General features: G+C 40.7%; 1 protein-coding gene across 1 annotated transcript in view; it reads right to left on the bottom strand.

Annotated features, from left to right (window-relative positions):
• Positions 1-2464: 2464 nt before the first annotated feature.
• Positions 2465-16131, bottom strand: part of LOC135201013 (isoleucine--tRNA ligase, cytoplasmic-like) — a 132384-nt gene continuing 118717 nt past the window's right edge. Inside the window, 2 exon segments of the mRNA XM_064229832.1 lie at positions 2465-4725; positions 5110-6308. Coding sequence (XP_064085902.1) covers positions 4506-4725; positions 5110-6308 — 1419 coding nt within the window. The 3' untranslated portion in view covers positions 2465-4505.

Consider the following 16131-nt stretch of genomic DNA (forward strand, 5'->3'; position numbering starts at 1 on the left):
AAAAAATAGAAAGAATGATTTTCATTTATCTAACAATTTTTTTCATTTACCTCTAACAATGAGATATACCAAAAGTAATTTGTATGAAAACACTGGTCAGTAACACAAAAACCAATAATGCAGTAGTATCCTTCAGTACAAGCTAGGACAATCAGAACTTTGTAACGAGGTAGTTAACTATTGGTTAAGCAACCAAGGTAGGCAATGTCCTCCTCAGAGTTGTCATAAGCTTATTGTTTCCTCACAGCTAGAAAGAAAAAGGGTGTTCCTGGACACCTTGCTTAGGCTTGCCTGAGATGAAGGAAGGTGCCATGTCTTTTCAGAAATTATCTTGCAGCTTGCATGACAATAAGAAGCATCTTACCTGAATAATCACCAATGAAGTCTTGGTGTGAGAAGTTGGAAAAACTCTGATTCTCACATAAGTGCTGACAAGTCCAGAGAGAAAGAGAGAGAGAGAGAGAGAGATTCCTCATGTTGGAGAAATAATAAAAGCTCTAGGACAAGGCTTTGACCAAAGGCTTGCAAGGTGCTTTGGGAAAGATGCAAACAACTATTGAACCTCCATTCTACAGGACAGTGACAACAAGGGAAGGAAAAACAAGTCCTGAATGACCTTTCATACATGAACAACTCCGTTTAGCAAGGACACCCACTAGACCAATCTCAAACCCCAATTGCCCTCTCCACTAAAGAGATGCCTGTAAAAATACTTAGAGAGACGGGTCCTCTACAACTTCTAGCACTGTTCATTATCACCTTTGAAATCTGGCAGCACAATTCCAGGACAGAAAGTACACCGAGGTGTTTCTAGATAATTGTGATTGCACAGGTGCTGTCTAATGTGTCTCCAAGAGGCATAAGAGGAAGACCTGAAAAGTTACATCCCCCAAAGAAAAGAGCTCAGTACTGACACACTTCAAAGTGCATGCATGCATTGAGCAAGAAGGTAGCACTGGTTCCTCCTTTATCCCTTTAGGAGGCAAGAATGGTGGAAGCCTACCCTGTTGTCCAAAAGCTCATGGTGCAACTTGCTCGTGCCAAACAGGAGGTAAGATGGAGTGTTACAGCAACAGCAGACAAATTTTAGTAACAAGAGACCTCACATATGACAGCAAGAGTAGGGGTGTCATCCTAACCTCCCATTAAACTGGCACCCTCTCCTTGGAAGGGCCATTTCTAAGGAGAGAGTTGGAAGGACTTTGGCAGTGAAGGAACAAGGTAAGCTAATATGCAAGGTATCTCTCTTCCTCCTGACAGCACAATAATCTCTACCCTACAACAGCAAAACTGCTGAAATTGAAAGGGAGATTAGTGTAAATAGTGGGGATTCATCTAATAAAACAGTGAAAAACACTATCCATCAAAAATAAAAATCTGCAAAAAAACATTTTTTCAGCTCATCATTCAGGAGGGCAGCACAATAGGTCCTCGCATGATGATGGGCAAAGGAAAAGTGACTTGTAAAACTAATTTTTAAGCTTATATACAGTGCCAATTAGAGATGTTGTCACGTCTCCATACTGTAGTTTGTTTGCCTTCACTAAATGCAAAATATTTTAGTTGTTTGCCTTCACTAAATGCAAAATATTTTAGCCATATCTGTCTGTCAGGTAGTTTAAGCTCTTCAGCCAAGGTATACCATTACTGAATTGCCTATTATGAAATGCTCTCCATTACACCTTTGACATGCTCAATCCTGCGAAATGATATATAATCAACATCAATATTTCTGATGAGAAAAGAAAATCAATCTGTAATGTATGGCTCTGAAAATGCTGTGGCAAGAACTGCTGAAGCAACTAAGTCATCCAACAAGGAAGGTGAAAAGTGTGTGCAGGATGTGCAGTAATCTGGAAGTGCTGTTTTCCTTGACAAGAAAAAAAAAAAACAAATCACTATACAAATATTGATGAATTCGATAGTGTCGTATGATGAAAGGTGTAAAGTTGAGCGAGAAAGGAAATTCCAACTCACAATAGTTATAAAACTGATTTTGCTTACAATTTACTGGTCTTTACAAAGTAAAATAGAACAAACTGTCAGAGAATCAATTGTTGGGAGAGGGTGGATTAAAAGAGAAAGAGAATATGAAGAGGAATAGTAAAACAGTTGCAGCTAGGGGACATAGGAATGCTGCAAAGAACCTTAATGCCTACAGTGCACTGATGGCACTAGGGAGCAGGAAACAGATTACTGTAAGTTTATGGAGAAGTGGCAACCTCTCTGATTGGGCCTATGTTTCATTTTAAAATGGTTTTGCCAGTCATGGTAGGTATTCCCTTACAAAACCCCCTTAACTACTAGTCAACTCCCTTACAAATCCCCCCCTTAACTACCAGTTGACTATCTTGTAACAAACTTCAACAAGCATCCCAGCTCCTGCTGAAGGATACTCCTATAATCAAACCAGTTAAAATTAACATCACAGAGCCTATAAAGACATTTCTTGGAAAAGAATACATTTATTGAAAACAACCAATTTACTATAGGAGTAAGATGCCTTTCATACAAGTGTGGCAACAGCCATCCTACAAAGAGAATATAAAACAATGGTAAAATTGATTTCTCCTTCAAGTAATAATACTTAAACAAAATTAAGAGAAATGCTAACTGATAAAAATGTGATGTGTGTTTTTGTATTGATGCTGTAAGGGCTTCAGATCAAACTTTACTTTCAGTTTCTAACACCTGTCATGGATTTTTTACATCCACCACCTCTATTCTAACATTCTGGAATTTAACATTTTCTTCTCTAGCCACTCACTAGAAAAAAATAAAAAACTTTCAAGACTTACAGAAAAAATATTGTAGGCTGCCATTTTCAATTAAGTGAAGCAGGTTCTTAATCAGTTTAATAAAAACCTGTTTTGTGATCAAAAAGAAGTTGGAGGTTGTTATTCTCTTTTGATTCTCAAGTGAATAATTATTATTTTTTTTTTTTTACACTTTCCACCATCTGCCTGACGTTAATAAAACATAAGCCAGTATTACAGTATATGAACACCTGTGTAAAATGCTCATAAAATTTTTTAAATAAAAATTAAAACAAAATTATCTTATTGCTTATGACTATCACAGTGAAAAATCTTTAATGTTTAAAAAAAAATTAACACACAACTTGGTGTACCAAGCAGTTGTACCCCTATTTCATTACATAATGAAAACTGGTAATTGGTAACTAAAATTTTTAGTTTATGCACCAAACTCATACAGGAATAAATTCTCTTCATTCTAACCATGATGTTAAAATTGTTAAAACTGAATCAAATCTTCAGCTGCAGTAAAGGCACTAGTTTCAGAATGAATAGCTTGAATGTACATAATTTTCTAAACTACAAATTATTTAATAAATTTTCTAAAACCACCTCACAACTTCAGCAAATACATATTATTAAATTGTTATTTGGTATATGTGAAAATACCATAATGTAAATTGCTGCCCTTACTAGACAAAGATTTTACATTAAGTAATCTTACAGATTTAAATTACCTTGATCCTATCTTTTCAAATACCAAATTTTCTTTCCAGATTTCCCATTTTCCCTATAATAGGTAGCAGCATGATCTAAATTATACATTTGCACCAAATTTTACATGACAATGTTCCACAGTTATTTCTACCACTTAGAGAAGTTCTGACCTCCAAAACAGAAACACAATGAATATTTGAATGTGGAATGGATACAAACAGTAGAAATGTGAAAATCTAATCTGATTCCCAGATGAATGGCATAAAACTGTAAACTAAGAAAAGTGGTAACATATTAGGAGAAATTAATTTCATTTAAGAAACATCGAATACTTACCGTCTTATTTTGAATTGAATATATAGGTTTCCAGTTTAATTTTCACACACACCAAAGAATATATGACAACTGTTGAGAGAGAGAGAGAGAGAGAGAACAAGATGATCCATTACAAAGATTAATTCAATTATGAACTGCAAACTTTAGACACAATTTAGACAATAACTAAAATTATTAGTTTTGTAACATATGACTGTAATAAATTGTGATAAACCTACTTGGCAGGAATTATATGAAAATAAAAATTGCAAAAAATTACATGAATGTTTACATAAAACGAAAAAATTATACAAGTCACTATGGGGATGGGGACTTCACTAAAGGCATCTTTACTGGTGGGAAGTCTTTTATCTGATGTATTATGCTCAAGGAAACTAAGAATCCAAATATTAATATACTACTTTGCAAACAGTTCTGGCTTTATGATGGGTTGTGCATTCTTATAAGACATGACCTCACTGTCTGTATTGCAAACAGTTTTGTCTTGATGATCAGTTGTCAAGTACATTAAAAACTCAAAAGCAATTATAACATATTACATGATAAGTACTGATGAGTGCAGGAAAACTTTATATACTATACACGTTTATCATTATGTATGAGTCTGATGAAGTTTAAATCCAAGATATATATGTAGAAATATATATATTTACCAGTAATCACAATATTGTAATTGGCCATTGACAGAGAAAAAGCCTAGACATACACAGTGCACCCATGTAACTTTGTTAGACTACCACCATTTATCTGAAGTACTTTCTTTCTGTTAACATCTGTAAACAACATAGGCATGGATGTCAAATTTAACACACGCTGAACAACTTTCTGGAACATTTCTGATGACATAATGCCATCTCCACAAGGATTCTCCAAAAGAACACAAGCTTTCTTATCACAGCTTTCCACATTAACATACCTGAAAAGGGAAAATTAAATCAAGCAGTTAAAAAAACAAAATGAATGATAAAAACTACCAAATATTATTGTAAAAAATAATTAGTTAACTAACCATTTAGATTCTTCTCACATATGGCTGGCATAAAGGGTTTGTTGTTTATTATTTGCATTAGCTCTTACTAACCCTTATAGTGACGAGATCAGTGTCCTGCTAATCACAATGATTTTTATTTTCCCTTCTACCTTTGTCTTTCAAATCCTTGTTATTTTCATTACATCAGGTAAAATTCTAACATGAAATTATTTTCAAGATCAATATACAATTTGTGAAGGTCGATTGAAAAAGAACTACATGTAAATTACACAGAATAAGAGAAACTAACAAATTTATTATTACACTCACTTGCTATAAGGCTTGACAGCAGATGTTGCAACTGGAACTTTATTCTGGACATAAGTAATGACCACAGTTTTCCCTGCAAGGGTGGTCACAGATGTTTTCTCATCAATTTCTTTTCTTGATACATACAATTTAGCATTCTTAACAGGGAATCCCCAGATGGAATGAGCCTCTTCTATAAGCTGCTTGCAACTAGTCATGACAGGTGATCCCAAGGGATTTTCTAAGAGTAACGTGCCACTACAACTATTTGTACAAAACCTTGGCGACCCATCCAATATAATATTGACCCATGGGCAAGACACTCCCTCAGTACCACCAGGACTATCCACAGTTGATGCTGTAGTAGACCATCCAGCACATAACCCCTGTGTTATTATCAACTTTAATGATTCCTCCTTGATTTTGGCCACTTCTTCAATAAGTACAGATGAATTGTCCTTCTGCGAAAGGGGTCTACATGGAGTTTTCGTTGAAGTCTCTATATACTCTAAGTGAGACGACAAAATACGTGCCAACTCTGCACTCTTATTATCAACTTCATACCATACAGTTACTTCATCTGTGGGGACTAGTTTAGCTTTCTTTCGGAGCTTTTGAACTCTGTTGACAACTTCTCGTGCTAACCCTTCATCTAACATTTCCTGTGAGGGAGTTGTGTCTAAAAGAATAAGAACAGTGTTATCGGAGTGTGCTTCATATTTTGATGCTAATTCTGCAGCTTTTTCACCACTGAAACTATACTTAACATTTAATTCACTGGCATCTATAGTGTGATTCAAAATTTCAATGGAACCTGTCTTTAGCATCTTTTGGATGTCTTCATCTGAGAGTTCTGCCACTTTCTGCTGGACCTTCTTGGCATCCCCCTTAAGCCTTGCACCCAATAATTTGAAGTTCATATCTGCTCTAAGTGCAACACCATACTTCTGCTTGTCTGTTGAAGTTGTAACTGACTTTACATTCAACTCTTCTTTGATGTACTGTTCAAGACGTAGGACAGCATCAAGGATCTGCTGATCCTTATGGATTACAACAACTTCAGGTAAAGGATACTTCATCGGCGTATTCACTTTGTCCCTCAGGTATCGACCCAGTTCAACAACACTCTGTAGTATTGTAACGCAATCCTCAATTTCAGGACAAATAAGCTTACCCACTGGCTGTGGCACCATCAAATAATGGATTGAACTGGTGTCACCCTGAAAAGAGAAATTTAGACAAAATACTAACCAACAGCATGTTACCTTTAATTCTGGAAAATCTATGGCTTTCTAAACAAGTCATTCTGGTAAAGCACTTAATTTTCTGTAAGTGTTCAGTGTTCAAAGTCTTGCTAACTTAAAGATGCAAATAAAATATACAAAATTATCTATAGCTGTATTTATACACTAGATAAACTTAGTGCCTTCACATCCAAATATATTCTGGCAATGAAGAGTTTATCAACTGAAGTTAAAGGGACACTGCTAAACCTCTTTTACAGTAATCAAAACTAATTAGCTGTTCTACCATTTTTTTTTTGAACATCAACTATCATAAATTATCAATCAGAATGTTAGTATTAATATTCACTGTGCTAAACATAAATGTCACTAAGAATTACATCTTTAATGTAAACAAAACAAGAGAGTGTAGAGCAATGCAAATTAAGATAATTACCAAGAAAAAGAATGCAGAAATACCTGTATTTATACCTAGTATCAGCATGGTGCCAGCCTCCTTAGAATTTTTCAGGCAATGAAGATTGCAGTGACTGAAGCTATTGGGACACTACTAAGCCTCTTTTAAAGTGATTATAACTAAATCTGAATATCACTTGAGATTCTTTTTTTTTTGTTTCTAAGAAAAAGTGAGAGGGGCCTAACAGAAATTATGGGTAGAGCCACGTGGCTCTTTATTAGAACCCTTTTGAGCATCCACATGGATCTAAAACTCATAATTTACTCTTTACATTCAGAACTGAATATTTATTTCCAACGTTTTCTTCAGTGGTTTAAAATATGGAGCACAACAGTTTGTCAAAAAAAAAAAAAAAAAAATTTGATGCCAGTACAATTTTGTGCAGTCACCAAGCCAATATACCAAGTAAAAATACAGTCGGCTGTACATGAAATAAACAAAACCCAATTAAGGGAAACAATTTTTACTTTTTCATCCTAAAACTAAAGTAAAATGCCAGAACTGAAATACATATATACCTTCTTTAAGGAAACTGCTGTAAGAGCTAGCTGTTACATACAGGTATAAAAAAAAAAAAAAAAAAAAAAAAAAAAAAAAAAAAAAAAAAAAAATCAAGTAACACTTGTTTCCCAGATACAAACCTCTTTCCATACTTAGAACTTTCCATCCCATTAAGGCTGGGCAAACTAACTGCTCAAGCTGATGAGTGATGGTTAAGAAAAGTAGCTCCCCAGTCAGCTGTCAAATGCTGTCATTCAATAATACTATAATTGATTTATATGTTTTAGGCATAATGCCAAGCACGGGAGCAACTAAGGCCATTCAGTGCTGAAACGGAAATTGACAGTGAAAAGGTTTGAAAGGTGTAACAAGAGGGAAGCCTCGCAGTTGCACTATGAATCAATCGTTAGAAAAGGGTGGAAAGTAAGATGGAAGAAAGACAATATGAAAGGAGGTACAGTGAAAGGAATGAAAGTTGCAGCTAGGGGCCGAAGGGACGCTGCAAAGAACCTCAAGTAATGCCTACATTGCACCGCATGCAGTGCACTGACGGCATTAACCTCCTATGGGATCAATTAATACTATACAACTGCAGGTGGACCAAAGATGTGCAGCTACCAAACACAGGATTTGAGAGAAAAGAACTCCAAGCAAAATATATGTCCATACTCATGAAACATAAAACGCTTCACATTCTCTGTATATCTGTTAAATTACATGCATCTCACAACTACCTGGAATATACAGCTTCTTAACTCCAAACCTCTAACACTTCCACTGTGTCCAATTTGATAAAAAGTCTGGAGCTGCAGCTCTGCATGACCACCTTGCCAATGCTTTCATTGAAAAAGTCTTTGCAATATACTTTATTGTACAGGATATAATCCAAAATCAAATACAGCATTTAATATACTGAAATAAGTAAGGTCTGCATAAAAAGCTGCACTCCAAAAGAATAACAGCAAGTCAAGAGAAAAGGAAGTTCAATTCTTTGATGTGTTAAAAGAAAAAGATTGTTCTTAATAGTTTTCACAATACAGCATGCTAATCTACATCCCTAAGCAATAGCAAAACTCTCATGAGAATAATACACATACATTAAAATGGCAAGTGGTAAAATTGGAGAGAAACAGATCCCTTTCATATTGTGTCTGAATCAAAACCAGTTCATTTGTGAGGGTCTGAAAATCTTGCCTATCACTGCCTCAGAAAATGCTCTGTTCCAGGGATTATAGAATTACAAAAAAAAACTTTAGTACAAGGGTTGGATATCCAGGAATCCAGTGGATCTGAGAAATGTGAAGAATCACATAAGCCTTGTCCAGGTTATAAATTTTTCTGAAGGTCCATCAGAATGCCAGGAGACTGGCAAACTACTGTTTTAATAAGAGGCTAATTCCAGCTTTTGTAGAAAACTTTTTTTATAACAAAGATGAATTTCAATCCCATGGCTTTAAAAAACCTGGAATACAGAGTTTAGGCCAAAGGTCAAGCACTGGGACCTATGAGGTCATTCAGCACTGGACAGGAAATTGAGAGGAGGTAAGTTTGAAAGGTGTAACAAGAAGAAAAACTCACAATTGCACTGTGAAATAATTGTCAGGAGAGGGTGAATTGCAAGAGGGAAGAAAGATAATATGAATGGAAGTACAGTTAAAGGAATGAATGGGGTTGCAGTGAGTGGCTGATGTGATCCTGTATAGAACCTTCAGTAATGACTACAGTGCATCCCGTGAGGTGCAGTGACTGCATTATCCCCCTACGAGGTTAAAGAGCTTGTTGACCTAAACTTTCAACACTTGAAAGATAATGGAAGATCATGCCAATAGGTTGCTATACTGGAGCAAACAATTACCTGTCCTTCATGCCCTCAGATCTGGCAGAAGCAAAACACTTCAAACCAGCTTGATGTTTCTCTTCCTCCTCCAACCACAGAATACTCAAGTGCTACCTTGCAGAGGGTCTAAAAGGGCATATCACTTTCATGTAACTTTTGTGGTGTATTTGCAAGGGGTATTAAATGTTCATTGTTTTGCCTTATTTTTCCATTTGCTTCCATTGGTCTTGTCTCGCCTAGCTCTTCACAGGTTCTATAACTTTAAACTGTTCAAAGAAAGTTTCACCTCTTGGAAATGCGCCGATAAAAAAAACGAATAAATTATACCCTTGCACAAGGTATGCAATCTGGTGCTGCCTTTGCTCTTCAGGTACAATCGATTATATTATTACCGTTTTGCTTCACGCAGTTCATTTTCAATCCCTTACGTGCACTTTACTGTCTAAAAGATTTCTTCTAAATAGTTTATATATATATAAAAACCTTTGCATCTTACACAACTACATATCAAATGTCAACATCTCTCAGATGAAAAAGGTTGTCTTGGAACACAGGGGACTGAATGAAACTCTAAACAAAACACCTGTTGCAAAACACATCCACAATCTTGTGTACTCAATCAAAGCTAAAAGAACAGATTGGGTCTGCAGCAAAACTGGTCTTCAGTCTTTGTACTCTTGATCCTTTCTTTACATCATCCTCCAAGACCTTCGATAGGGATAAGCAAACTTACACAAAACTGGTCTTCAGTCTTTGCACTCTCTTGATCCTTTCTTTACATCATCCTCCAAGACCTTCAATAGGGCTAAGCAAACTTACACAAAACTTCACTATCATTATTGTAGGTACCATAAGAGACCACATTAAGCCCATATCCTTTGTCTTATCATCTCCAGTCAGATCTAGCCTTACGCGAGTCACAAGTGGATGAATTTCTTGCCAACCAACTGTTGCCTAACCTAACATCCACTCATGAAAACTGAAATCACATTTGTAGATCCCCCACTGCCATCATCTGTGAAATTTCAGAGTGGAATTGGCATATCTATCCTTGAGGTTTCCTATTATTTGTCTCTACTCAGAATGAAGTCCTCCCATTTTGTTGTCAACTCATTGGCAAAGTTATGCCTTTGTAGTTTTCACTAAATTATATTGGTCACAACTTGACTGCCTACATACTTCCAACCAAGACAAGTTTTCCAGCTGGTTGCCCTGCAGTTATACTAGTCTGGCTGTTTAGCTCTTTATGACTGGGCTCTGTGAACTCCTAGCAATTACTATGCTTTTCCTCTGGTTTTGACCTGCAAAGTGGACCTCTTGGCAAGTCTGTGACCACTATCAGGTAAAGTGCTGAGTCACAGCTTAAGCTGAAGAAACTAGTGGACCAACCAAGGAGGTCTTTCAAGGCCAATCACAATAAACCCATTAAGAATCGCATTACTACTGCCTTTTTGGCTTCTAACACAATGGGGTTTACTTGATATTCATTCAATATTTTTTAAAAAGCCTAAATAAAACCTTCTAAAAGAGTGAAATTTAGTGTACGACATACACTTAAAAAATTTTTTGATAAAAATAAAATGTGTAATGAATAACTAAAGAGGTTTATCAATAATGACATGATCTTCAAGGATAAAAATATGTGAGAATGGTTATTTGGACAGCACTTAAGCATACAACACCTTGCAATTGAGTTATGAAATAACAGCCTTTGACAGGAGGGATGACAAATCCATGGTAAGGAATATGATTCTCCCATAGAACACTTACTTTCCAAGCTAACTTTTCAAGTTACTTACCAATTTTGGTAGCTTGTTCTCCCTTACCCTGGTATATTAGTAAAAAAATTTAAAATTTTACATGGTAAAATCTTACCTTCCCAAGACTTCCAGGCTTGAGAACTCTTCTGAGGTTCTGGTACATTGTTTCTGTGATGAAAGGAGTGAATGGGGCCATCACTCGGATCATGCAGAACAGCACTGAATAAAGTGTTTCAAGGGCTCTTAAACAATCATCTTTGCTTGTCTCTCCTTTAAGCCTCTTCCTATTAAATCTGACGTACCAATTTGTTAAGTTATCAACAAACTTTACAAGTCTAGGTGTGACTGTGTAGAGTCTATATGCAGTCATTTCACGATGTACAAAGCTCAGTAGAGATTGTGTGAAGGATAAGATCCATCTGTCCATAACATTGTTAGACTTTCCCATGGAACTCTCCTCATATTCAAATTGCTCACCTTCCTCCTTCTCATATCTGTAAACAAAAAGAGAGGTGAAAAATTTATAGTGCAAGTACCACGTACACATTTGCAAGGGTCCCATACTACAAAAAGAGTAAATGTAACACTCAATCTTCTTATACTTGATATTGCCTATACAGGCAGCCCCTGGGTTAAATCAGGTTCCGATTAAATCAGGTTCAGGTTAAGTCATTCTGGACCAAAGGCACTTGCCTCATGGCGCTGTTAACCTGCTATACAGCACTGTAACCTGAACTTAAAACGCTGTTAGCACCCTGCCAGGAATAGACACTCCACCATAGGCCAGGGACTGCCTATACTTGAACATTTATAGTAATCACTTCAATTATGCATCTCATTAAGCAAAGCCATAACACTCAGTCGTTGGCAAAAAAAAGGGCCAATAAAAAAAAAAAAAAAAACCTTCTAAAGCAGACTTACTCAAAAAGGCTTAGGTACAGTGACACTGAAATACTGAAAGCTAAGATAGCTAAATATCCTTTAACTATCCTGAAAATATCCTACACTGTATTAGGAAACAATCTACAATGGAAAAAAATACAAATTATATCCAAACAATTCCAAAAATAATCAGTGAACATAAGAAAACAATAAGTCTTGAATGAAACTCCAGATTAAAATCAAGAAATGACAATTTGTCAAAAATTGCATTTTTCCTAACTATACAAACCTGAGGTCCTTTAACAATAGGAAGTAGCTAGCGGCAGCTGGAACGGTTGTAAGCTTCGAACAAGGGGAGAACGGTAGTTAACTGCTTGTCCGACTGGGAGGTAAACAAATCACTTTTGCTTTTGGCCCATGCAAAATACGCAGAGTGAGGGGTGGCATGAGGAGGGACTATATGTAAAGGACCTCAGGTTTGTATAGTTAGGAAAAATGCAATTTTCGACAAATTGTCATTTGTTCCGATACGTAATACAAACCATCGGTCCTTTAACAATAGGAAGACTCACTTCTTGGTGGGAGGAATCTGAGTCTTTTAGATGAACAGACTGGTGTTCGTCCATCCCTGGAATGCCTCCCTGGTCGTAAGAGCGAGGAGGGATCCAATAGCCTCCTGTCCGATTGATCGGGGTGTGCACCGCAGGATCAATGGTCAGACCTCTGGGCCGAGTACTAAGAGAGAGGCAAGCGTACCTCTTCGTACCAGCATTGTAAGAACTTTTTCCTGTACATGAGCAAATATAAAGTCATGGGTTTGTCTCATGTAGGCATCCACTTGCCTCCCCCTTGTAGGAGGAAATGGGGTGGATATACGCTTACTGTATCCCTAGTTAAAGGGATAGGATGGAGCTCGGTCGAGTAGCTTACCTGCATCTGACTCCCTTCCAGCGTGGTAACGACCGTATCCCTCGCCCACAGGTAGAGGTAGAGAAAGATGGTGAAGAGAAGCCAGTCACACACTCATTCGCACATTCATTCTCCCAGTCATACCAGGAATCGATGGCTGTTCTGCCTGCTCGGGTGCTGGGTAAGCTTACACAACGTGTTGAGCAGCCACCACAGGTCCCAAGGAAAAAGTATCCAAGGACTTGTGGGCAATATCCCGAAGGTAGAAGGACGTGAAGGTGGTCTGGTTGGCCCAGACACCCTGCCTTCAGGACCTGCGCCACGGAGAAGTTCTTACGGAACGCTAAGGAGGGTCTGATACCTCTGACTTCGTGGGCTTTCGGTCGGAGCGTACGGACCATGTCGGAGCTACCATCAGCCTCGTACGCTCTCCTGATCACCTCACGTAGCCAGAAAGAAAGTGTGTCTTGGAAACTTCTTTCTTGGTAACCCCAGTGCTAACGAAGAGGCGTCGACAATCAGGCCTGAGGTGTCGAGTTCTCTTCAGATAGCGCCGTAGTGCCCTCACAGGACAAAGCAGCATCTCATCCGCATCGTTATCGGTGAAGTCCAGAAGGGAGGGGATCGTGAAAGACTCGAACCTGCGTCGTCAGGGATCGACGGATTCTGAGTCTTGGCTACGAAGTTCGGGACGAAATCGAGCGTCACCGATCCCCAGCCTCTGGTGTGTTTAACATCATAAGAAAGACCATGTAGTTCCCTACTCTCTTCGCCGATGCCAGGGCCAGCAAGAAGAGGTCTTGAGGGTCAGATCCCTGTCTGACGACTCTCGGAGTGGCTCGAAGGGTCTTCGAGTCAAACTCCTAAGGACGAGAGTCACATCCCACGCAGGGGGCCTGAGTTCCCTGGGTGGGCAAGACCTTTCGAAGCTCCTCATTAGCAAGGAGATCTCGAACGAGTTCGAGATGTCCAGTCCCCCTCAGTTTTAGGACGGAGCGCCCAGTGCTGCTCTATATCCTTTAACTGTGGGTACTGAGAGGAGCTTCTCTCGAAGAAACACGAGGAAATCCGCTACCTGTGAAGAGTGGCTCTGAGAGGAGACAGACCCTGTCTACGGACACCACCACAGAAGACGGCCCACTTCCCCTGGTACACAGCTGCAGAGGACTGTCGGACGTGTCCAGCCATCTCTGTTGCTGCGCTACGAGAAAAAGCCTCTCGTTCGCAAGAGATGGTGGATAACAGCCAGCCGTGAAGTTGAAGGGACTGGACTGCTTGGTGGTACCGTTCTACGTGTGGCTGGGCTAGAAGGTTGTGCCAATTGGGTAGCTCTCTCGGTGCGTCCGCAAGAAGAGCCAGCAGGTCGGATACCAAACGGCTTGAGGCCGTTTGGGAGCCACCAGGATCATTCTGAGATTGGGAGTGACCAGCGCTCGACTGATCACTTTCCGAATCAGACAGAAGGGAGGAAAGGCGTAGGCGAAGAGGTTGTCCCAGGGGTGTGTTGGAGAGCGTCCTCTGCAGCTGCCCATGGGTCCGGCCGGCACGGCTGAAAAGAAAACCTGAAGTTTTCTGTTGTGCCGGGTGGCGAACAGGTCTACGACCGGTCGCCCCCACAGGTTGAAGAGCCTTTCCGCCACGTCTTGGTGTAGAGACCATTCGGTCCCTATCACCTGATCCCGACGGCTGAGCTTGTCCGCTACTACATTCCTCTTGCCTGGAATGTAGCGTGCTGACAGCTCTATCGAGTGAGCCGTGGCCCACTCGTGCACCTGCACCGTCAACTGATGGAGCGGAAGAGAAAACTAGCCCCCCTGCTTGTTGACATATGCCACTACTGTGGTGTTGTCGCACATCAACACCACTGAGTGTCCCACCAAGCGGTCCTGAAATTCTTGGAGAGCGTTGAACGCCGCCTTGAGTTCCAGGACATTGATGTGAAGGTGCTTTTCGTGATGGTCCCACACACCTGCAGTCAGCAACTCCTCCAGGTGTGCGCCCCATCCCTCGGTCGATGCTTTCTGAGAACAGAAGCATCTCCGGGGGGGGGTAGTGCGTATGGGCACTCCTCTTAAGAGGTTCTTGTCGTCGAGCCACCAGGCTAGGTCCTGCCTCACCTTGTCCGTGAGAGCCACAGGAAAGTAAGGAGGATCCTTGGCCTGAGACCAACTCTCCCTTAGCCTCCACTGGAGAGACCGCAGGTGAAGACGCCCGTGAGGGACTAACTTCTCGAGTGACGACAGATGGCCGATCACGACTTGCCATTGCTGTGCTGCCTGTTCCTGCCGAGACAGGAACCGGCCGGCTGCCTCCCTGAATTGCTGATACGCAAGTCTGCGGGAAAAGACCTGCCCTGCTACCGTGTCTATCAGCATACCCAGGTACTTATCTTCTGCTTGGGTTCGAGATCGGACTTCTCGTAGTTTATCACGATCCCCAGATCGCGACAAAAACTTGAGGAAGTCGATCTCTGTCCTGCAGCAACTGCGAGCGGGAGCTCGCCAGGACCAGCCAATCGTCGAGATACCTCAGAAGACGTATCCCGTGCGAATGGGCCCAAGCTGACACCAGAGTGAACACTCGCGTGAACACCTGTGGGGGGGCGGTTGACAGAACCGAAACAAAGTGCCTGATTGGTACACCGTCCCGTCGAAGATGAAGCGGAGGTACTTTCTGGAGGACTGATGGATGGGTATTTGAAAATACGCGTCCTTCAAGTCCACTGAAAGCATGAAATCGTTCCCCCTGATCGAGTCGAGCACTGAGCGTGCCGACTCCATCGTGAACCGCGTCGTGCGAACGAAGCGGTTCAGGGGAGAGAGGTCTACCACCGGACGCCAGCCCCCCGATGCCTTCTCCACTAGGAAGAGGCGGCTGTAAAAGCCCGGTGACTGGTCCTCCACGATTTCCACAGCTCGTTTCGCCAGCATGGTCTTGATCTCCTGTCGAAAGAGCGTTGTCCTTTGATGATCCCCGGACATAGGTTTGTAGGTGGACCGGTTTTTTTTGACGTTTGGCCCAGATGAGGGGGGGCACCGAGACCTCGAAGGGTAGTAGATATCCCTCCGAAGGACGTCTACTATCAAGTTCTCGGCGCCGTAGCTCTGCCAAGTTGCCCAATGGCTCGCTAGGCACCCCCCCACTTCCGGCAGCAGGTGAGGGGGAACGCCGTCCCTAGCGTTTCCCTCCTCGTTTCGACTTCTTCCCACCACCTCCTCGGGGTAAAGGAGGGCTGGGAGGAGGGCTGGTTACGGCCTCCTTTGAGCAGACGTCGAAACAGCAGGAGTCTTCGCACGGGGTTTGGACGGTGCAAACCGTCTTCGCCGCCGTGGTGGGGGGGGGGGGGGGGGGGGGGGAACGCGCTAGCTAAGCTCTTTGGCTTAGCCGCAGTCGCTCGAGATTGCCCAGTAACCTTCGAGACTGCCATGGTGAACTAAGCGGTCACTGTCATCA

The sequence above is a fragment of the Macrobrachium nipponense genome, chromosome 27, assembly GCF_015104395.2.
Source record: "Macrobrachium nipponense isolate FS-2020 chromosome 27, ASM1510439v2, whole genome shotgun sequence".
Taxonomy (NCBI): Eukaryota; Metazoa; Arthropoda; class Malacostraca; order Decapoda; family Palaemonidae; genus Macrobrachium; species Macrobrachium nipponense.